Raw genomic sequence first — 23694 nt, forward strand, 5'->3', positions numbered from 1 at the left:
CGAAAGACAGCGCTTTTCTGTCAAATGTTTTCTGAAGGTAAATTCACGCTGCGAAGCTACTTTCACATTGACAGCAGACGAGGAAGTCAAACACTGTCCGCGACCGAGTTCCTCTTACAAGCAAGTGAGTGAGTATCCTTCAGTATGGACCATTACATGTTGCAGTCGTTTCTGTTTATTGTTACTAAAGTTATGTTTGCATAACTTAGACATATTCTGCTGCTTGAGTTTATATGAAGTCGGTTGAGTGATGGAGCGCTGCAACACTTGTTTGGCTTGTCATTCGATGCGATGCGATGAGAGGAAGAGGATGTTGTATTCATAATTCTGTTTTGCCCAATATAACCACTAATTTTGTGTCCATAACTCACTTTTGTCTTATATCTTGTCTTTTTACTCGTCATTATGTTTTATTGCATAGAAACGAGCTGTCAGTTATGAGGTGCAGTGTGCTGCGACTTCTTTTCCTCATTGGTCCATCACAGCATGGCATTCGGGCTCCGTGTTCCCTGGCCTCTTGTGACTACTTTTAACTGGCAGTGTTAAACTGCAGCCATCAGTCTGACAGCTGCAGATCTGAGTCTCCACACTGTTGATCATGCTGTGCTTTTGCATGGCTTGCTTGTTTATTGTGGTTATTTAATTTGTGAGAATGGTACTGTATGTGCCAGTTGCATGCCTTGGGGGACTGAAAATGTCCTGAAAATGGTAACAAATCTCAGTTAATGGCCAAAGAAACACTTAAATGGATAGTTCATCCAAAAATGAGAATTGCTTCCTGTATGACTTTCTGTCTTCTGTGGGATATAGGATATTAGTGTCAAAGTTGCTCTTTTTTCATATCATGATTCAGAGAAGAAAGTCTTATGGGTTTGGAATGACATGAGGGTGAGTAAACAATTAAAAAAATGGCTGATATGCTTTGCCATATGTTTTTAGTTTGATCCTACTCCCAGCACGTTTTTTTAAAAAGTTTTTTATTATCTAGTAGCATTATAGTATAGCAAGGATTCTTACCATAGACTGGTAATGGTTAACTTGCTAGTTAATTATATACCATTTTGGACCAGTTGGGCAATTTAGCACTCTTCATACTCTGCAACCCCAAGCAAATTTGCTTACTACATTATTAATAAGTTGCATAATTATTAAGAATTGCAGTAAAGCTTTCACATGCACATTCTTGCACTTAATTTGCATCAAGAACAAATGCAAACATTCATAACTTTAAGTAAATAGATAAATTGCATTTTTCTAGATGTAAAAAAATGCTGTTTGGTCTGCTTAAGTCTTTAACATTTGTCATATTTGTCAACATAAATGCTAACCAAAATATTCATAACTTTAAATAAATATTTTTTCCCTCCAAGAAAATAACAAGGTTATATATTTAGATGAATAAACCACTCACGTTAAGTCATTGGTATACAATTGCAAGGGTTTTGCAATGCTGCCTTTATCTTCTATATCTTAAAGGGGTGGTATAATGCCCTTTTCAAAATATGTAAAATAAATCTCTGATGTTCCCAGAGTGTGTATGTGAAGTTTTAGCTCAAAATACCCCACAGATATTTTTATATAGCATGTTAAAATTGTCATTTTTTGAGGGTGAGGAAAAACGCACCGTTTTTGTGTCCGTCCCTTTAAATGCAAATGAGCTGCTGCTCCCGGCACAGAGGGCGGAGCTTCAAGAGCTTGTGTCCTTTTACCTCACATAGACATGCACTGGAAATTTCAAAAACTTTTAGCCAGACATGAGTCAGACAATGATGGAGAGACTCAAGAAGAAGTGGAAACATATAGAATGCAACAGGACATTTCTGAATGGTTAGTGGATGAATTTATGTAGCTTATGTGTAGTATCTTCTAGTCCTTGATTAGTATTCTGTCATGATAATCTATAAATCACATTCCCGGGGGCGGGGTTTATGTACATTTTAGGGTTTGTGACGTCATTAACCTGAGAGGAATGTCGTGTAGTTCCTACCAGCCGTTTGTTGTAGTCCTTAAAAAACTATTTCTTTAAAAAAAAATATCTCCCTTTGTTTTGAACTTTGAGAATTGTAACTTTGCAGATGTTGTTTATGCTCAAACAGCAACATTACACACTCACTAAAGTTAGAAAAGTTAGAAAAGGGAAATCATAATCAACCACCCCTTTAATTATAGATAATTTATGATAGAAATAACCTTTTAAATAGTGGCAGTCCTCCCAGTCACAATAAAAGCAATTTACAAGATATGATCTCAAAGGTCATTGGCTCTCTCTGCAAGTGTCTACTGGACTGCTAGATTCATCATAGGATCATATTGGCATGTTAAAATGTTCTGGCCTCTGATTTGTTTCCTATGACGTAAGACGGAAATTGGCACTGAGTCAGAAATTGTCTTATTATTGGGAGATGAGAGGGTCTGTGGCTCTTACCATTGGAAAAAGCGTAACGGCTGATTTGGATGATGTGAGGCTCCTCAGCCTATCATATAATGGCATTGACGTCAGTGGCTAGCGTTCAGAGTTTTGTGTCCGTTTTGTGAATAAATGTTCTATATTTGGTGTTGTTTCGCTAGTAAGCTATAGAACGAGTACATTTATTTATTAAAATCTTTATATTTTGTTTACCTTTATTCATAAAAAAACGTTATCATTATTAGGCTTACACAGCAGTCATACATAATTACAATTCAGGTCTAATTTATTTGTTGAAATCTGTAAACCATAGAGAGAATACTTATTATTCAAAAACATTTTTTGAATAGAATACAATATTTATAATTAAATTATTATTTTTCTCCTTTTTTAATTAAAATGCATTATATCAGCATCATAGTGCATGGCAGTCATAGTCATTCGTCTTTTTATGATTGGTAATACCCCAAAAGACAAATAAATATATTGTTTATGTTCTTTAGACAATATACAATATCACTCAATATTACATAATACCCATTATTAAATACTACTACACATTTGCTGGTGGTAATGCTCTAAATGTGTCTACCTGTTGCTTGCTTCATTCGCTACTTTGCCTTCTCTCACAAAATAACGAATAATAGTGTGAAACATGTTGAAGATTAGCAAACAGGCTGTCGATTCATTAGCCTAAATGATAAGCTATTTCCTCACAAAGGAAAAGCCGGAGCAGGCTTGCCTTCCAGTGGCTTTGGAAACAACAGATGTCTTAAAGAAACGGTTCACCCCAAAATGAAAATTCTGTCACCATTTAGTCATCATGGTTATTGTGTTCCAAACCTGTTTGTCTTTTTCTTCTGTGGGGAAAAAAAGGTAAATGGGGTCCAAACTAGGAATGAAACGGTTCGGCTAACAATTCCTGATGGTTACTAGGACCATTACTGCTCATTTTATATGTTGCTTGTTGGTTTTCAGTATAAAACTTGGTGAAATGTTTTCAGTTTGTGCATCGGTACTTTTTTTCTTTTTTCTTTTTTTACATTTCTAGCACATTTTAAAAATACAGTGATAATATGATAACCGTGATAATTTTGGTCACAATAATCGTAATATGAAATTTTCATACTGTTTCATCTCTAGTTTGGCCCCTATTGACTTGTATGAACAAGATTTTTTTTTTCAAAATATCTTAATTTTATGTTCCACGCAATGAAGAAATGCATGCAGGTTTGGAACAACGAGAGAAGCAGTAAATGCCACCAACATTTCTTACCAGCCCGACACAGCAACATCAACTCAAACAATAACATGTGTTTGGGGCGGAGCCATCTGATTGTCTGACCAATAGCAGATAGGGGTGTGTTCAGAAGCATTTTTTGCAATTCCAGAAATGCCTTCACATTTAACAAGGCCGTAGAGATGTAAACATAATGAAATCTGTACACTTAAGGATGAAAAATGAATAAACACATAGTAGACATTTACATAGCATGTGGTATTCAACATGCACTTAAACACTTACTTACTTTGACATGTTTGCATAACACGAAATCTAGATTGCACAACAGAAGGCAGAAATGTCAAATGCATTTTATATTACCCAAGGGGGTTTTTGCAAGCATTTATTACCTCGGTTCGGTTAAGGTGTTCAAAAATCTTTCAAAAGTCTTATATCTTCATATTATCTTGTAAGGATATTGGACTCTGGTTCCTTTGTTGCTTTAGCTGTAAGTGATAGTAACATCTATTTATGAGTTTGTTTATCTCTGTGTGTGTGTGTGTGTTTTGCCTGACCCTGGGTCGCTGTAGACGGCTTCCTCTCAACTTAATGTTCCCTGTCAACACGTCCGCAGCGTGATGAGTTATCTTTGGAAGCTGTATGCCTCAGCATTTGATCCGAGTCTCACCCCTCCCCCAGATTCACCTCTGCCAGGGGCCTGTGGCTATTATTGGGCCCTAAGTCACATGCAAAGTGTTTGGTATTTGAAGTTTGTAGGATTCTTAAAAAGCGCAAAATATGACAGAGGAACACATCAACTTCATATCTGGATGGCTTGATGGGAGGAACTAGCCCAAGGATAGTTTGTATTGAGCTACAGCGCAGTGTTTGTTTAGAGGGATAGCTAGCATGGCGTGTATCAGCATGGTATGGAAATATGATATGAAACTGCATATGTATGCAACAGTGCATTCTTTTCCTTGCAGTCAGCATACTGGGAAGGGTGGGCCAAGTGTAACTGTAAGACTTGTTTAGTTTAACTACTTAAGAATTTTTATTAGCATTATTAGTGGCACTTGCTAAGACAAACATTACTTTTATTATTCCTAGGGACTAGGGACAAGAATGATACACGAGAAAAACCTTAAAAATCACCCACAACACTCTAGCAAACACGTACTGTAGCAATGCTCTAACGTCCTAGAATTCTGGTGGCAGGTTTTCACTCGCATTTTGTCCTAAAAATGTAAATATCTTTGGCCGGTTTCACAGACAAGGCTTTAAGCTAGTCCCAGACTGAAATGCATGTTTAAACAGTCTTAACTGAAAGCAACTTGTATTGTCTCAAGATGCACACCACTAATGTTTTTGTTTCTTTGACATGTTTGTAAAAGCTACTTAAATGTCTCAAGGACTTATCCTGGTTTAATCTAAGCCTTGTCTGTGAAACCAGGCCATTGTTTTACTACTCTTTTGAATGTCATTTTAGATTAAACATCTGGTAAATTAATACATATTCAAGAAAATGTGGTAAAGGTTACATATGTTAACATAACATAGTTAATGCAATAGTTAACATGAAATAACAAAGAATTGTAATTTTTCAGCTTTGGGTTAATTTCTGCATGTTCCAGTTGTATAAATTAATATTTCAAAACCAATCTTAATACTGACTCAAAAATGTTAAACAGTTGTGCATAAATATATGAACTTATATTGTGTTTTGGATCTTACTTTATTGCAGGTAGGAGCAGGAAGAGATTTTGTGAGAGAAATTAATAAATTCGCATAAATTCTAAATATTCCTGGTTTTGGAAGGATGACACCAAATCTCTAAGGATTAAACACACCATCATTTTTTAAGTCAACCTGAGTGTTGAAGTCACTTCTGGAGCCTCATCCAACTGAATTACACACCTCATCTAATGTTTCCACCACTGAGCTTCAGCACAAGATGGTGTTCTGGGAATTTGACTGTTTGACAGAGACTCGACAGATATGTCAAAGTCAAGCGGACAGGGGATGTCCAACAGCGGACTCCCCCAGTTCCTGATTGGAAGTGAGGGTGGTGAAAGCAGAGAACTGGATGACAAAGACATGAGGAACATCTCAGGGCCTTACAGGGAGGATGAGGAGGAGGATCAGGTACGGAATTGCCCAGGGATCAATGATATTCCTATACATGGATATACAGTAAGCATTGTTGAATTGTGATGATCATGTGATGTCTTCTTAGGCAGAGGGTCAGATCGTGGTGGGGATCTGCTCCATGATGAAGAAATCAAATTCCAAACCAATGACTGAGATTATGGAGAGGCTCTGTAAATTTGAGTACATCACCGTGGTCATTTTTTCAGAGGAGGTTATACTCAATGAACCGGTGGAGAAGTGGCCAGTGTGTGACTGCCTCATTTCCTTCCATTCCAAAGGTATCTGACATCACACACAGTTTCACTTGCAAACAAAGTGAAAGTCACTGTCTTAAAGTCTTGATGTGCCATATTCTCTTGTATATTAATACTGTCAGTATATTAATACTGTCTTTAAAACATATCACAATGATTGTATTTATTAGATTAGTACATCATAAAGTCACTTTTACCAATTGGAAACTCTTTGAGCCCTGACTTTTAGAGTTAGTTTGTGTGTCAAATGAAGGAAATTAGCGCAATTCGGTTTCAAATAAATGCTGTTGTTCAAAATTTGTTCATCAAAGAATCCTGCAAAAATGCCTAACATTTTCCACAAAGTTTTAAACATTTATAATAATAATAAACATTTCTTAAGCAACAAATCAACATGTTATAAGGATTTCTGAAAGATCATGTAATGATGCTGAAAATTCAGCTTTGCCATCACAGGAATAAAATATATTCAAATAGAAAACCGTTATTATGTTGGTTTGAGAATACTGATATTCTAGAATGAATAAAATTCTGTTGCTTCTAACCTGAGGGATAATTTTATTACAGCAACAGTTATTTTGTCAGCGTCTTGATTATAAATTCGGATTTTCCTGCAGAGCAGCAGCTTGGAAGTGACTGCTGGTTAACGTAGTCTTAACGGTCCATGTATCAGTCACAAATTCATATTCGTCCTATTGTCTGACAATAGAAACTGATAAATACATAGATGAAAAGTTTTATTTAGAATTTGGCTGTATTAAAATACATAATGTGAGCGCAGAGAAGCAAACAAATGAAAAGGGCTGACACTAGACAGAATGCAAATGCGATGTGATGACGTAATGGATATGCTAATTTGCGTATGACTTTATCTAGTGACATTTAGCGACTTTTTGAACAGGCGTTTAGCTACTTTCCATTGAAAATAGTTGGCAGCAGGAAACAAACCTGGAAAGAGACGTGAGGATTTGGGGAGAAAAACGAGAGGTCCTTAGTGCATTCCAGTGAATTATTAATGGGATATATCGTAAATTAAATTGGGAGAGCAGACCACAAATGCGCAGTAAATGTTGTCCTTTGGAATACAAAGGGAAAAAGAAAATAACCAGGAGGAAAAGAATGCAGTGACTGAAAAGAGCTCTTGCCATAGATAGTCTTGTTATACCATGTAACATTAAAATACAATTTTTTCTCATCTTGAAGGATTTCCCCTTGACAAAGCAGTGGGTTATGCCAAACTAAGAAAGCCCCTTCTTATCAACGACCTCAACATGCAGTATTTCATTCAAGACAGGTGTGGTAAACCTTCCTCTGAAATAATCTTGACAAGCAAACCCCGTTTGGAGAGTTGACTGAGACATAACTATATGCTCATGGCTTTAGGAGAGAAGTTTACAGGATTCTACAGGAAGAAGGCATTGACCTTCCACGCTATGCAGTGTTGAACAGGGACCCCGACAGACCAGAGGGTAAAGGTTATTCACCTTTGTCATCATTTTATGTATACATCACCTTAATATATTCACTGTCATGTTGTTCCAAACCCAAGTTCCTAGTGTGTACATAAATACTTTTTGTATTGTGAAAGATTGTGACATTTTGACTTTGCGACATCAGAGTGTAACCTGGTGGAGAGCGAGGACCATGTGGAAGTGAACGGGGAAGTGTTTCATAAACCTTTTGTGGAGAAGCCTGTCTCCGCCGAGGACCACAATGTCTACATCTATTACCCAACCTCGGCCGGCGGGGGCAGCCAGCGTCTCTTTAGAAAGGTACACAACTGCTAACTTTTAATAACTTTAGATTTGTTTGGTCTGGGGCTCATACCGTCTTCTGTAGATTGGCAGTCGGAGCAGTGTGTATTCTCCTGAAAGCACCGTTCGTAAGACTGGATCTTACATCTACGAGGAGTTCATGCCAACAGATGGCACAGATGTTAAGGTACCTAAGTTTCTCATGTCTAAACATCATGTGGTGGCCGGATAGTTTGTTTATTCCTGATGGATGTTGTAGGTTTACACAGTCGGGCCTGACTACGCTCACGCCGAGGCCCGTAAGTCCCCTGCTCTGGATGGGAAAGTAGAGAGAGACAGTGAGGGGAAGGAGATCCGCTATCCTGTGATGCTAACCGCAATGGAGAAGCTCGTGGCCAGAAAAGTGTGTCTTGCGTTTAAGGTAAGCCTCGCAAAAGAAAAACACAGTGTTTTGTCAGAAGCTAAAGGTTAAGAATGATAATGAATGAGTTTTTTGTTTCATAACGTCTTTTCCAACCCAGCAAACAGTGTGTGGTTTTGACCTCCTCCGAGCAAATGGCCACTCTTTTGTTTGTGACGTTAATGGCTTCAGCTTTGTAAAGAACTCCATGAAGTACTATGATGATTGTGCCAAAGTTCTGGGGTAGGTGAAGCCCTGTTGCTGCCTTTTTCTCTGTGGTAACTCGATAATCTAATTTTCCAACTATGTAACCGCATAATATAAAACAATTTCGCCTTTTCTTTGAAAGTCAACACATGATCATCAAAAAAACATTTATTTTTCTGAATTAAGCTTTGAATTTAAAATGCATCTCTGCTGAAAAAACCCCATCTTAAACCAGTCTAAACTTGTTTGCTGGTCTTCCAGCATGGAAAGGCTGGTCTGTTGACTGGATTTGGGGTGGTTTTGGGCCCTTTTCAGCTAAGCTCATATCTAAACCAGCTAAATACTTGGCAGGCTAGAAGTTAAGGCCAGCTTTGTTTTTTTATATAAATATAGCGCTTTATACAATACTGATTGTTTCAAAGCAGCTTCACGGTAGGTAACAAGAAAATAACAGTATTAATGTTGAAAAGTTCTTCAGCTGTTTAAGGGTCAGTTCACCCAAAAATCGTCATTACTCACCCTCAAGTTGTTCCAAACCTGTATGAATGTCTTTATTCTGCTGAACACAAATAAAGATATTTGGAAAAATGTTGGTAACCAAGCAGATCTCGGGCCCCATTGACTTAAATAATATTTTTTTTCCTACTATGGTAGTCAATGGGGCCCAAGATCTGTTTGGTTACCAACATTCTTCCAAATATATTTTGTGTTCAGCAGAACAAAGGAATGTATACAGGTTTGGAACTTGAGGGTTAGTAAATGATGACAGAATTTTCATTTTTGGGGGAACTATCCCTTAAAGCAGCTCTAAAGAAGACAATAGTGTCATTATTCAGCTCAATTTAGTTCAATGTTGATTCAGTCTAGTTTAATAATAATGCAATAAGGTTAATCAAATTTTGAAAGGAGCTTAATTCAGCTATAAGCAGCTCTAAAGAAAGGAATAGTATTGTTGTTCAGCTGAGATGTACTCATTCTTATCTTATAAGATAATTTCTGGTTATTTTTAGCTCATATTTGATGCATTTCCCTCAGGAACATGGTGATGCGAGAGCTGGCTCCTCAGTTTCACATTCCCTGGTCCATCCCCATGGAAGCAGAGGACATCCCTATTGTCCCGACTACCTCAGGAACCATGTGGGTTACCACTCTTGTCCTAAGAATATATTTCTCTTTCCTGTAGCTTTTTATGGTTTATTGGATTATTAAAACCAATTAGTGTCATTGCTTTTGAAACGGGACATGTCATCTTTGTCTGAAGGATGGAGCTTCGTTGTGTTATTGCTGTAATTCGTCATGGTGACCGTACGCCCAAACAGAAGATGAAGATGGAGGTCAGGAATGCCTTGTAAGTGATAGGCTGCTTTAACACAAAACTAAATACAGTTATCACTCTTGTTCGGAGTGCTTTAAGGCCTGTTCACACCAAGAACTATAATTATTATTTTGTGGTCTGCCACTTTAAATACTTAAAGCATGATGGATTCTGATTGGCTAGATGTTTTTATCATACAAAAAAAAAAATCATATACATATATCTTTATTGTTATCATATTTATCATTCTTGGTGTGAATGGGCCAAAGATATATCTATGATTGAAGAATTTTATTTTCTGGTTATAACCGATCCAATTTCTCTTAGGTTTTTTGAATTGTTCGAAAAATACGGTGGCTATAAGTCTGGAAAACTCAAGCTGAAGAAACCAAAACAGCTCCAGGTGGGTCTGTTTTGAAGCACAAGTCATCTACACATTTAATTTATTTCTATGACAAGTGCAAGCAATTTTACACAATGTTTGTTTCAGAACATGCTTGCCTGCAGCCTTATGATTTATTTTCTTTAAGGCCTGAAATTTGCACCACTGAGTCAAACAGGATTGAGCTGGCTTTTTTTAAGAGAGATGTAGTGTTGTTATGTCTGGAAAGCTGCAGCCATGAGACTCATTGGGGTGTCATGCACATGTGCATCTGCTGTTGGGTTTTGTGTGAAAATTTACCATGTGGTCAATTGATTTATGTCTAGGCCTATTCGATCCTATCATATCAATCCATTAAGAAACTGCAATACATCCAGCTGTCCGGTACTGACTCATACAACTGTTTGCCAAAATATTTCCCCTATACTTTATCAATTACTCTGGCTTCCCATATACAGTAGGCACGTATCGATTTTAAAACTTTGATTTTAACATTTTTCAGCTGTGATGTTTTACAGGAAGTGCTGGATATTGCTCGTCAGCTGTTGGCTGAACTGGTCCTACATAATGATTGTGAAATCGAGGAGAAGAAATCCAAACTAGAACAGCTGAAGACGGTTCTGGAGATGTGAGTAAACTGTTCAAAAGTATAAAATTGATTTTCCCATCCCTCCCTTTCCAACTTTGTGAGATGGTGGAAAGCTACTGTACACACAACATCATCTCCTCTCGATCCATTTCTAAAACATGTTGGATTCCTTCTGTCTTCTATTTACTCCTCTGAAGATTCCCACTTCTCTTGCACAAGGTCTGGCCAAAAATATAATAATTTCCAAACATATATTGTATTCTTGATTAGCTTCACTATAGAAATTAGTCATCAGTAGGCCCATGCAGAATCTGCACAAATGTTTGCATATTTTATACACGGTTTTATCAGTTTAGCTAAAACAGAAAAGAATGAAAGGAAGAATTGTTTACTTTTGAATTTAAAATGTAAAAATAAAAATTAAGAAAAATGTTATATAGTAGGGGCTGGTAACAAGTGTGACCTACAGTAAATATGTTTTATATTAATGGTTGCTAACTTCAATACATTGAATTGTAACTAGGGATGCACTGATATTTCAATTTAGCTTGATACAGAGAAGCAGATAATTCATTATTTTCATGCTACGGCCAATAACGGATAAATGACAAATGAATATGATGTATTATTTTGCCTGAATATATTTAAAAAATAAAGGTTTATCACCACATAAAAATGTACAGGATGAATGGATATTCGTTTTGAGATTTACTGAAGATTACAGTTAACAGTGTTATTAAATTATTTGTGTTTTTAAAGATGCAATTTAATTGTCCAAAGGTCTAAATCCACTACTGATAAATAAATAAAAATTCTAATGTCGGCTGGTAAATTATAATATAGTACATGTATGTTGTGCATCGGTAGTTGTAGCGTTGAGATGTAGGTGAGAGATTTAGATCAAGAGTTTTCCTTCATATTGTGTCTACAGAAGGCAAGAAGTTTAAATGAATTTGCTTTGCTGAGATCTTTTGAATGGAACATGATAATGAGATAGATGTCAACTAGCATTGCTATTCTGTCTTCTAGTCTTGAGCTTCGTGGATTCTTATGTCAGGAAAATAATTAGATATTTCATGAACAGCTGTATGTAACTGAATAGTGTGACCTTGACTCATTTGCTTCTTTAGTTGTCCTCATATGGATGAGTTTCTTAACTTTATTCCTTTTCTCTCCCTTCTCCTCTCTCTGTGTCCCTTTTTGTGTCCTGGCCGGTCTCTCCAAAGGGAATCCAGTCTGAATGATAATCAGTGCGCACCCTCATATCCCCTGTCTCTTTAGAATCAGGCAAAGTGGATCCTAACCCTCATTAACCTGAGATCTTGTCCAAATTACTGACACTTTAATGAGGGCTCCAAAAATTGACCGTACCTTGGAGATGAATCCCTTTTGCAATTCTGTGTGGCATCTGCATGCCATTTTGAAAGTGTTTCTAATCCCTGACGATCCCTCACTTCCTCCTTCCTCCTCTCACTAAACTCAATGAGGGATCTAATCAACACTTTATCGGTTGTTCAGGGTCATAGATTAACTAGGAAACAGGTGTTTGGGGAAGTGCTTTGCATTGGTATGATTAAATGTAATGCAGTGGAGCAAATGGTGGCAAATTCACTCCAGAGTTGGTTTCTGGCCAATGAGATTACAAAGAACACCTTTAGACCAGGTTTTGACCAAGTTGTATCATATTAGATCGATATTCAGTCGATCATTTTTTTAATGTTATAACTGATAAATGGCCGAATGGCCTATTTTTATTATTATTTACAATTGTTTTAAACAATAATAATATAAAATATGAATATGCAATAATGGCCATTTACAATATTGGTATTTACCAGATACCAATAAATGAAAAATATTGGCTGACAACAGGTATGTTATTGATTTATTGTACATCCCTTGTCTGAACCTGTAAACTTCAAGGTGTGACTGAAAAGAAATTATGTGATTATTAAGTTCTTCTGCCTCCTTTTCTGAATATTTGTTGTTACCTAAATATTTATCACTGCTGTTTAAAAGTTTAGGGTCGGTAAGATTTTTTTAATGCTTTTGAAAGAAATGCCTTTTATGCTCAAGGCTGACTTTATTTGATATATGTGAAATCTTTTTGTAACATTTTTGTCATTGATCATTTCAATGTATTCTTTCTGGATAAAAGTATACATTTCTATTAATATAATTTTTTTCTTACGGACCCCAAACTTTTGAACAGTAGTATATTGATGCATATTAATGATTTATAAAATCTATTTAAAAAAAATGTATAATTAAATTGTAGACTAGAGACCAACCATCCAGAATTCTCCACTCTCTGCTGTATTGTAACTTAAAAAACGTGGCACTGTTGCAGAAGCCACGTTTTATTCCTCCCAAAGCCTGTCATTCCTGTAGAGACAGCCCTGGTATGGCACAGATTAACCCTTGCCAGCTTGGCAAGGTCACTCAGATACATGTTTCCAGAAACATGGGGGGCACAGAGCACCTGCTAGCGGTTTGAGCCCAGTGCTATGTCTGATGTGTGCTGTCTGTGTTGTTCAGTGGGAGAATGCTTATAAAGAGGGGCTGGTATGTTCATGTCCCCCTGCCCCATGTATTGTCTTTCAGGTATGGCCATTTCTCTGGGATCAACAGGAAGGTGCAGCTGACTTACCTGCCAAATGGACAGCCCAAAGCATCCAGTGAGGAGGAAGGTGTGTGTGTGTTTAATACACAAGTTTTAATATATGTTACCTTGCTGTTGTATAACTTTTGACCTCTCTGGACCTATGGCAGACTCACTGAAGGAGGGTCCATCTCTACTGCTGGTGTTGAAGTGGGGTGGTGAGCTGACCCCAGCTGGTAGAGTTCAGGCTGAGGAGCTGGGACGAGCCTTCCGGTGCATGTACCCTGGAGGACAAGGTATAACACTACGCCTGCACCAGCCGGAAAGCTTTACTAATAAACAGGATACAAATACAATAGATCCAATAGAGTAAATACAATAGAGATGTGATAAGCCACACTTAACAGTAAGAAAACTACTTATTTTGATATATCTAATACAATAACATTCTGACATATTTTAGTGTGACTTAAGTGTCACACTTAAGTACATACTTTTCTGTCAGAACCACTACTGTTAAATATGATTAACAGTTTGGTTTGGCTGTATGGTTCTGTTGTGGGCAAGAAATCCACCCATCCATGCAGCCTAGCATGGACAAGAGCAGGGAGCGCAGCGATAACCCCCCTTAGGGTAAACAGAACAGAACAGAACCAACATAAATGAAACATTCTTAATGACAATACATTTAAGTAGCATCATACATCAAGATACATGAATCTAATAATATCAGAAAACCAGTTGGCTTCTGAGCAACACGATAAAGCTGCTGATAATACTGAATGGTGCCTAATATATGGATGCTGTGATGGGTGTTGTATTCCAATAGGTAGACATGGATCAGCTGAGAGTCAGATGATACAAGCTTGACTGAAGTCACCTGCCAGAACTAATGTGACGCTTGATCTTTAAATCTGTGATGTTACTAACCAAGAATTACGATTTTCTTTAATCCAGTCCAAGTTGTTTGCAGGAGCAGTTGTTTTGGGAGCTCTGTGCGTGAGGCCATGATAAATTGGATACCATGGCAAGATATTGTGTCAGACTTTGTGCCTGTTTTAAAGTAGTGGGGCAATGATGCAGTTTTGCAAAGCTTATATAGGAAACCTGTTTCACCTGTTTGATCAGTGGGCTTGAACAAAACATGTAAGGACAGGACTCGAGGAGGAATGAATACTTTCTTTACCTCAAGTAACCCCTTTAACTTTGAGGACAGCAACACAAAATACCTCTTAGCTGTGGATTCTTTCCTGTAAAGTTCAGTGACTTCCCTCGGACCTCAAATTCGAGTCCATATTTGCACACTGCACCTAATTGGATGTTTCTCGTTAAATGTGAGAGTTCACAGACTAACAAGGTCAAACATTTTTTTTCTAATTTCACTGAGGCTGAACGTTCAGACTGCAGGTAAATGTGGCCCAATTTTTTTGCTCATATGTGACTCAGATCATGACAGTGTGAACAGCACAAACCACATGGAATCTGTTCTTTTCAATTCCTATTTTGGGCCATTTTCATACGTGGTCCTAAATCCGAGACAGGTCAGATGTTTTGCAATGCGACCTCAGTTTAAATAGGCATATCCAGAATTCATTCAACTTTTTTTTTATGTTACTCTAGAGAGCATTCGTCACAATTCTGCGCTCATGGGAGTCACTTCAACGATTTGACTTACTCAAAGTAATATGCGCACATATATGTTGGCTTCTGCGGCAGATCACACTATAAATAAACACGTAATCACTTACTATAATGTCCTCCGTGTATGGACTTTAATGTCCTCTCTGTATGACATCATGCTGCATGTCATCTTTTGCGCATGCAGGTCAGTCCAGGACGATGACCTGTTCACACTGGAATCTGATATTGGACACATTTTGAAACAACAATGTGAACAGCTGCACAAAATAAATGGGATCTGAGCAATAAATTGGAATTGAGCATTAGACTTGCAGTGTGAACGTAGCCTGAGTCAGCAGTATTGTGCACTACTGGTTAATATGCTGTTCTTTACCTTCAATTGATAACTAGACAGCTGCAGGTCCCTTGGCTGTGAGTCCCCTATTGAATGTGGTAAGAAGAGCTTTTGGGTTTGTGTGTGATCTTGAAATTGGGTTAATGCATCGTTTGCCCCATTTATAATTTTAATTCATCTCATTAAACTAATCCGATCAGAAGGGCGGCACAGTAACATTCCATACTTTGCTTTTGCCACTGATTGTGTGGAAGATTCCATGATATGGACATTGGTTGTATTCGGACATACTCAGATAAAACATCATTGTTCTTGAAAGCTTAGCCAGTTATTTATTTATTTTTATTTATTTTTCAGCATGATTAGAATTTTCAATTTGTTTTTCTTCATAACTTTTCCCCCATAATTTGTTTGGTGATATCCGTACAACCTTTTCTTAGACTACTGTGCCATTATTTGAACAATCTATGACTTAAGTGGTAGTATTGTGGTAGCATCAATTTCAGGTTTATCTCCTAAAACTCATGCAAAAATCATGTTTGCTTTTTGTCTGCACGTGGGTAGAATAGGATTTTTCAAACGGTTTAAATTCTCTCTTTTCTATGTAAGCCTGTTTCTGTCACATAAGAAAAAACATGTCATAATTATGCCATATTTCAAAATAATGAGATTAAAAAGGCAAAAGTATGACAAAAGTCGAAATTATAACGAAAAGTTGAAATTGATATGCCATAATTGTGACAATCAACATTAAAAATGATCAGTAAGTCCAAATTATGAGATATGAGATAATTATGTTGAAATTGACAAAGTCATAATTATGTCAGCAAGTTGAGTTTATGAGATATAAAGACAAAAAAAAAACACATCACAATTTAGACTTTTTATCTCATTAGGATTTAGCATCTAATTATGATTTTTTTTGTATCCTTTTTGGTGGAAATGGGCTTCTATTTAAGGCTGCATACACACAGGACAGAGCACATTGTGCTCCTTAAAATGTGTTAAAAATGTAATGCTCTTAGTGACTGAATCTTATCTGACACACACAAAAAAAGCTGTTTTAGGGGTTCTTCTGTTCTCGCAAATGGACATTCTGGAATCTTAAATCAGAGTTCTGTTTGCTACTTGAGTGGGAAGCACCTAAACCCGTATTGCCAGTTGCTTTCAATAGTGTGGATTTATTGAAATGCATGAAATTATATTTTGAGTTTTGTAGAGAAAATCTTCAGCCAGTTGTTGTACGTCACTTTATACTGTACGTACTGTAGGTTTTTAAACAGTGGTTCTGTATTATGAATTTGTGTCTGTTCAGACTCTTTTCTTTTCCAGGATTTGCACATAAATCTGGGGTTTTGTTCTTGTGGTCATTGTTATTTCAAGGCTTGCTTCTCTGTGCTTTTGCAGGCGACTATGCCGGCTTTCCCGGTTGTGGCCTTCTTCGTTTGCACAGCACTTACCGCCATGACCTCAAAATCTACGCCTCCGATGAAGGTCGTGTGCAGATGACTGCAGCGGCATTCGCAAAGGTTTGCTTGGGTTTTGTCTGCAGGGATATGTTGGTATTACATAATGCTTTTAGATGGGATTGATGTAAAAAAAAAAAAAAAGATAAATATCTAGAATATTTAAACTTTCTCATTATTTCCAGGTTTAAATAAAAAAAATTATCTCTCAGACTTTCTGGCCCCTACTGGTTATTTCACATAATAATTTACAATACATTTTTATGTCTGGCTGTGTTTAGGGTCTGTTAGCACTGGAAGGAGAGCTGACTCCAATCCTCGTTCAGATGGTGAAGAGTGCCAACATGAACGGACTGCTGGACAGTGACAGCGACTCTCTCACTGACGGTCAGCAGAGAGTCAAAGCTCGATTACATGAGATCATGCAGAAGAACAAAGACTTCAGTGAGGAGGACTACAACAAGGTGAAGAAAGTCCCAACTGCTTATTTAAAAATAGCTCTAAATATAATATCTCTGTATAACTAAACTAGTTCTAAATGTGTCCTGTCTCTTTAAGTTGGCTCCAACAGGCAGCCCATCTTTGGTAAACTCCATGAGGGTAATTGTCAATCCAGTCAAGACTTGCGACCATGTTCACACCCTCATTAAAAGCCTTACTTGCCAGATCTGTAAAAGGCTGGAAGACCCCAAATCTGCAGGTTGGAGCTCTTTGTCTTCTTATAAGAAGTCTTGAATGTTAAAAGTGCATCCTAAGTGTTACAGTATTGTTATTGTTCAACTGTAAATATAAAAAAATATGAAATAATCAAATGTTAAACAATTTAATATTAAATTATAATGATCAATGTAAAATGAAAATTCTGTCCCTCAAGTTGTTCCAAACCTGTGTGAATTTCTTTCTTCTGCTGGACACAAAAGAAGATATTTTAAAGAATATGGGTAAACAAAGAGTTGGTTACCGACATTCTTCAAAATATTTGTTCCAGCAGAAGAAAGAAATTCATACAGGTTTGGAACGACTTGAGGGTGAGTAAATGATGACAGAATTTTCCTTTTTGGGTGAGCTATCCCTTAAATGTCTATGTGATATTGACAGACCTGCAGCTATACCACAGCGAGACTCTGGAGCTCATGCTGCAGCGCTGGTCCAAACTGGAGCGTGACTTCCGCATGAAAAATTGCCGCTACGACATCAGCAAGATCCCGGACATTTACGACTGTGTGAAATATGACACCCAGCACAACAGTTCTCTGAGTTTGGAGGACACGCTGGAGCTTTTCCGTCTGTCCAGAGCACTTGCGGACATCATCATCCCCCAGGTAGAGGAATGGATATACAACAGTGTTTGTTTATTGAACTTTTATCTTGTTGTTACCTGCACACACATTGTCTTTCAGGAGTATGGAATCACTAAAGCGGAGAAGCTAGACATCGCCAGTGCCTACTGTCTGCCTCTGGTCAAGAAGATTCAGCTGGATCTCCAGAGGACTCATGAGGATGAAGCCGTCAACAAGCTGCATCCACTGTGAGTCTCTGTACTGGGGCACAACGCCAAACTTTCTGACAGTGTGAAGGCTAAATCACATTATACATCCTGTTTAGTGTGCTAAATTACTATTAGTACATTTCACTTTGGTGTACTTTTCCTGTGGATTTTGAAAGTAGGCATCCATGCATGCTTTCAGGGCTAATATAATATATCCACAACTCCTCCTTCATGTTTTTGATGTTAGTCATGCCATATTTATTAAATGTTGTCCATTTTACGGTCACTAAAATGGTATAATAGTGCAGTTTTTTGTCAAAAATAACATTTTGTTTTTTATTGACAATAATATGTAACTTTTTAAAAAACTAAAGAACAAATTTTCCAACATTTGGAAAAATGTGTAAATAAGTATATTATTTTCATTATTGTTGATATTGATGTTTACAGCTTTTTAGTCAGTTATTGTATTGATTTGATTGTATTTCAAACCAAACCTAGTTATCCAACATTTTGAAAAATTGATATTTATTTATTTACTGTCAATATTGTTGATTAATATTAATGCAAATATATACAGTGGTAGATACGTTTTTTTTTTATACATGTATACAATTGTTGTACATTTAGTGCGACTTTTGACGTTGCTGTTCCTAATATTGACGTACTTAGTACATATTTAAAACTTCTACTTTACCATCACAAGTGCGGTATGTACTTCTGATGTTTTCAGTTGTTGTTTATTGTATGACCTCACATTGTTGTAGAAGCTCTGAGGACTCAGCCGTGACCTATAGAACCTGTGAGTGATCAGATTGTGTATTTCATCCCTTTTGGTGGTTCAGGTACTCGCGTGGAGTGATGTCTCCGGGTCGGCACGTTCGGACCCGACTCTATTTCACTAGCGAGAGCCACGTACACTCCCTGCTTAGCATCTTCCGCTACGGAGGTCTGTTAGACGTGAGTGAGCGGTCATCATCAGACACGCACATTACTCCCAGCATCATGTTTAGTGCAGGTTACTACTGTTTTATCTCTTCTGTGTCTGTTTAGGAACAAAAAGATGAACAGTGGAAGCAGGCTATGGACTACCTCAGCGCCGTGACTGAACTCAATTATATGACACAGATTGTTATTATGCTGTATGAGGACAATAAAAAGGTACGAGATGTGGCCACATCAGCTGTTTGTGCCCAATTTCTATTCTTGCTTTATTTGCTGACATTTGTATCTGTAGGACCCTTCCTCAGAGGAACGTTTTCACGTGGAGTTGCACTTTAGCCCAGGGGTTAAGGGGTGCAAGGATGAGGATAATGCACCAATGGGTTTCGGCTTCCGGCCCGCCTCCTCAGAGGTCTGTTTCACTTGGCGTATTACGTATATTTATTTTGGACCATATTACTCTGCTAAACCTTGGATTTTATATACAACTGTCTTATGAAATATTGACAATGTTAATATGCTGGACCGCTTCCAACTCTCCCATTTCACATGTAATAGAACCACGAGAAGCAGACAAACCAAGGCAGTCTTGAAGACCTTTCCCAAGATGAGCCCGACAGAGCCGTACTGACTGAGCCAATCAACATTCAGAGGAAGTCGCCACTTATACGCAACCGCAAGGCTGGATCTATGGAGGTACAGTACTGTACTATGAGCTCTGCTACTAAGCTTTACTTTTCTTTATTTGATGAACAACTGCTGGCATGATACATATTTACAGAATATTTGAAACCCCATGGTCTAACTTAAAAATAAATAAATTAAAAAAAAAGCTGAATTTACATAGAAAGAAGATGTGCTGTATTAGATGTGTGTCCATGTGCCTTTGTTTTCCTCTCTTTGCAGGCTCTTTCAGAGAGCAACACTTCTTCTCGTGGACTGGCGTATCGCATCTTGCCGTCGTCTTCTCGTCAGTCCCCTGAGATCAAACCCAGCGGGCTAGGTGAGAATTACGTTTCATTTGTGTTGTTTTCATGTTAAATATCTCTCCTGTCATCAGTTTAATTGGAGAAACCTTTCAACTTCTCAGAAGTGACATGGTGTAGTCGACCGTTTGAACGCGCTTGTTTCTGTTTATCACCAATGACACCGTTCAAGGACCCTGCCATGCCCACTGCGTCGGAAATGTGTCCATGCTGCCAGTAGTGGTCTAAATATGGCTAATGGCAGGACTCTCTCTGCTATTCTTGTCTATACTATATCTATCTCCAAAGAACTTTTACAAGGCAACAATGCACACTGTTTCCCAGGTTTGGTTGCACCTTACTAAAGACTTACGGCACGATTTGCAAGTCACTATTTTAAATCTAAGTGCATGTTGCATCTGGCATGTCTTACATGTAGGATTTTAAACAAATTCTGTTTTATCAGTGCTGCCCGAAGGTAGAGATCTTTTAGAGACCCATACCTACTCAAATTACATTTTTGTCCGTTTCACCCTCCTGCACTGACAATGCTTTTATGTTCCCAGCAGAAGACCAGGGTTTTGTTTGCAAAGGTCGTCTGTGCACCTGGAAATAAGTTTAAAGGATGGTTCAACCAAAAATGAATGTCAAAATGGGTCAATGACAAATAAGAGTGTCAAGAAGAAAACAATCTTGTTTAAAATGCTTGTGCAAAGTTATTTCTATTCAAATGGTTTTCTAAAACTTATCTATATGATTTTCAAGAAATTCAAATGTAAGTACTTATCAATTTACTTTAAAAAAGTCATAAATGTTGTGGTTTAACCATCAAGTAAAAAGTAATACAAAAATTACTATATTCTACAGTAATCATTATTTTCAAAAGTTTTTAAATATTTTTTAGAGTAAATATTTTATACGTATTCTGAATTATTAATTCATATTTCATAGTTTTGAAAGTAGGGGATTGTGTCATGTTCTTTTCCCCCATAAATGTTTCTGCATACCAATTATTATTTTTCAAATATGTATAATATTTAAACCGTTATAATAATATTAAAAATATTTTAAGTAATAAATACTTAATCAAATATAAAAAGATAATATAATCAAATGATTTATAAGTAATTAATAGTAATATTTTAATACTTTAAAACAAATATGCTAAACTACATTTTCTTGACAATAACTTATTCCTTAGTTCCTAAGTTTTTGTTTTAATAGTTGTATCACCCTGATATTTTTTTTATTTTTATGCCCTAAAATTTAATTTTAATGTTCTGTTTATTTAATGTATTCTGTTTATTTAAAACTTTTATAACACGAGATGCTTTTCAGTTTCGTAGCTGATTGAGACCAAATACCTTTTGTTTTTGATCAGCCCTACAAAAAAAAAAAAAAAAAACTATGCAAGAGTGCATTCTGTTTACTTCTTACTGCTTACTACACTACAGCCCGGTTTCACAGACAGGGCTTAGATTAAGCCAGAATTAGGCCTTAGTTCACTTGGAGCATTTAAGTAGCTTTTATAAACTTGAATTTAAAAAAAAATCATTACTGGTCTGCATCATGAGACAAAGCAAGATATATCAGTGCGAGTTGCTTTCGGTTGAAACAGCTCAAACGTGTATTTTAGTCTCGGACTAGTCTGAAACCTTGTCTGTGAAACCAGGGGTAAAGAAGGCTGTACTGTACCAACTACTTCAGGGGGGCTACATGCTGCTAGGTGGAACAAACTGTAATTGGCTCTACTGGACTTCTGTGTACCGTTACACCCCTAGTAACTAAAGAACAGATCATTTCATCTTTTTTGGTGAACTATCCCTTTAACTTCTTTAAATGAGAAGCTGCATGTTCACTTGTGAAAACTAACCACTACTAACCACTTTCCTACCCCCTTCCACCCCACGTTCCACCCCACGGTTTCCCTCCCACTCGCAGGCTCCCAGTGTGCAGGCCTCTTCAGTGCCTCCTTCCCCAACCTGAGAGACCTAACACGAGCTCCCCGCAAAAAGCCCTCCTCGCTCAGGAATGTGTCTTCTCAAGCCGGTATGTCCCAAACACACACACATACAGGGTTATAATGTACCTCACCCAACAGAAGACCTGAAGATTCCTATCATCACAAACGTCCCAGCTGACAATTATTCTGAATAATTCCCGTTTACTTAATAGACCCTCACTTAATGCAACAAAAATGGTTGATTATCTTTCAACATTGCTTTTAAGACCATTTCTTGTACACTGTCCTTCCTAGTGACTGTGTTTCAGCATACTTCATTTAAAATATATTTGAAATTTTATTCTAGCCTTTAAAAACATCCCAAATCAAGTCATTACCTAAACCATTGCTTTTTATCAAGGTCTCCCTTCAAGAAATAGGTTTCCACAGTAACCGAAAAATATGGTTACTAATCGTATGTCACCTTTGCTAACTCCAAACTGTTTATTTGCATGCTGCATGTGCACGTAAACAAACATTTGTTCAGTAATTTGCTAAATTGCACAAAGCTGCCTTCTGTTTAATGCAAAATGACACATTTTAGTATCCTCTGACACTTCTGGGAATGTGTTTTAATGGATTGCGATAGATAATGTCCATGGCAAAAACAAACGCCAAACGCTTTTACCACAATCATTAATGATTAATTGAATAATTCTGGATATTATGATTATTTTGTAAACCGTTATTGGAAATTGCACTCTAATGTCCTGCATACAGCTGAAACTCGAAAAATTTGAATATCGAAGAATTCAACTTAAAAGGTGAAATTTATATATTATATAGATTCATTACATGCAAAGTGAGATATTTCAAGCCTTTATATTTGTTATAATTTTGATGATTATGGCTTACAGCTATGAAAACCTTTTCACAACATTCTAATTTAGAATTTGGGGTTTTCATAAACTTTAAGCCATAATCATCAAAATTATAACAAAAAAAAGGCTTGAAATATCTCAATTAGCATGTAATGAGTCTATATAATATATTAGTTTCTTTTAGTTCAATTACTTTTGAATTACTGAAATAAATTAACCTTTGCACGGTACTCTAATTTTTCAAGTTTCACCTGAACATCGGAAAGGAATGCATTTTCCCTAATTTTGTCAGTATCAAATACATTATTTGAAATGAATTATTAATATAATATTTTGATTGATTTATTGACATTATTATTTTAAATGAATTAATTTATTATTATTATTAAATTGCATTTTATATATTTACATGTTATAAACATATATATAAACAATATATGTTTATTTTTTAAATGATTTATTTACCGGTATATGAATTTTCTCCCCTCACTCCTTGGTAGCTGCATTAACAGTTTTGTCCACAGGGTGTTGCTGTGTCTCTTAGATTTACCTCGTTTAAGACATTTGAAATACCACTCAAAATACTGCCATGTCATGCTGCATCCAAAAGGACGTTGTAGCACAGAGAATGCTGGATAGTTTGTGGTGACCATCTGTTGTTTTTGAGCTTCTCAATCCCTACATTGAAGGGCAACATCTGGCCCCACTGATACTTTTACCTGCTTGTTATAGAAGATTTTATGAGGGACAG

At 36.9% G+C, this 23694-nt stretch overlaps 1 protein-coding gene across 29 annotated transcripts in view; it reads left to right on the forward strand.

The window, feature by feature from the left end:
- ppip5k1b (diphosphoinositol pentakisphosphate kinase 1b) overlaps positions 1 to 23694 on the forward strand; it is a 34295-nt gene continuing 10601 nt past the window's right edge. For 2 of the 29 annotated variants that reach the window (XM_079604585.1, XM_079604592.1), the window contains exons 1-26: positions 1 to 124; positions 5374 to 5774; positions 5866 to 6058; positions 7238 to 7328; positions 7418 to 7503; positions 7652 to 7806; positions 7874 to 7975; positions 8048 to 8209; positions 8310 to 8431; positions 9431 to 9532; positions 9657 to 9743; positions 10038 to 10113; positions 10611 to 10720; positions 13286 to 13371; positions 13454 to 13579; positions 16666 to 16787; positions 17006 to 17188; positions 17283 to 17424; positions 17823 to 18046; positions 18125 to 18252; positions 19059 to 19173; positions 19267 to 19374; positions 19451 to 19567; positions 19714 to 19851; positions 20062 to 20158; positions 22062 to 22169. In XM_079604585.1, the coding sequence (XP_079460711.1) occupies positions 5628 to 5774; positions 5866 to 6058; positions 7238 to 7328; positions 7418 to 7503; positions 7652 to 7806; positions 7874 to 7975; positions 8048 to 8209; positions 8310 to 8431; positions 9431 to 9532; positions 9657 to 9743; positions 10038 to 10113; positions 10611 to 10720; positions 13286 to 13371; positions 13454 to 13579; positions 16666 to 16787; positions 17006 to 17188; positions 17283 to 17424; positions 17823 to 18046; positions 18125 to 18252; positions 19059 to 19173; positions 19267 to 19374; positions 19451 to 19567; positions 19714 to 19851; positions 20062 to 20158; positions 22062 to 22169 (3127 nt within the window). In that variant the 5' untranslated portion in view covers positions 1 to 124; positions 5374 to 5627. Of the gene's footprint in view, positions 129 to 5373; positions 5775 to 5865; positions 6059 to 7237; positions 7329 to 7417; positions 7510 to 7651; positions 7807 to 7873; positions 7976 to 8047; positions 8210 to 8309; positions 8432 to 9430; positions 9533 to 9656; positions 9744 to 10037; positions 10114 to 10610; positions 10721 to 11907; positions 11932 to 13285; positions 13372 to 13453; positions 13580 to 15314; positions 15357 to 16665; positions 16788 to 17005; positions 17189 to 17282; positions 17425 to 17822; positions 18047 to 18124; positions 18253 to 19049; positions 19174 to 19266; positions 19375 to 19450; positions 19568 to 19713; positions 19852 to 20061; positions 20159 to 22061; positions 22170 to 23694 lie in introns of all 29 variants that reach the window. The other 27 variants (XM_079604583.1, XM_079604586.1, XM_079604584.1 and 24 more) reach the window with 23 other exon arrangements.

This window comes from Phoxinus phoxinus (assembly GCF_949152265.1).
Source record: "Phoxinus phoxinus genome assembly, chromosome: 25".
NCBI classification, from domain to species: Eukaryota; Metazoa; Chordata; class Actinopteri; order Cypriniformes; family Leuciscidae; genus Phoxinus; species Phoxinus phoxinus.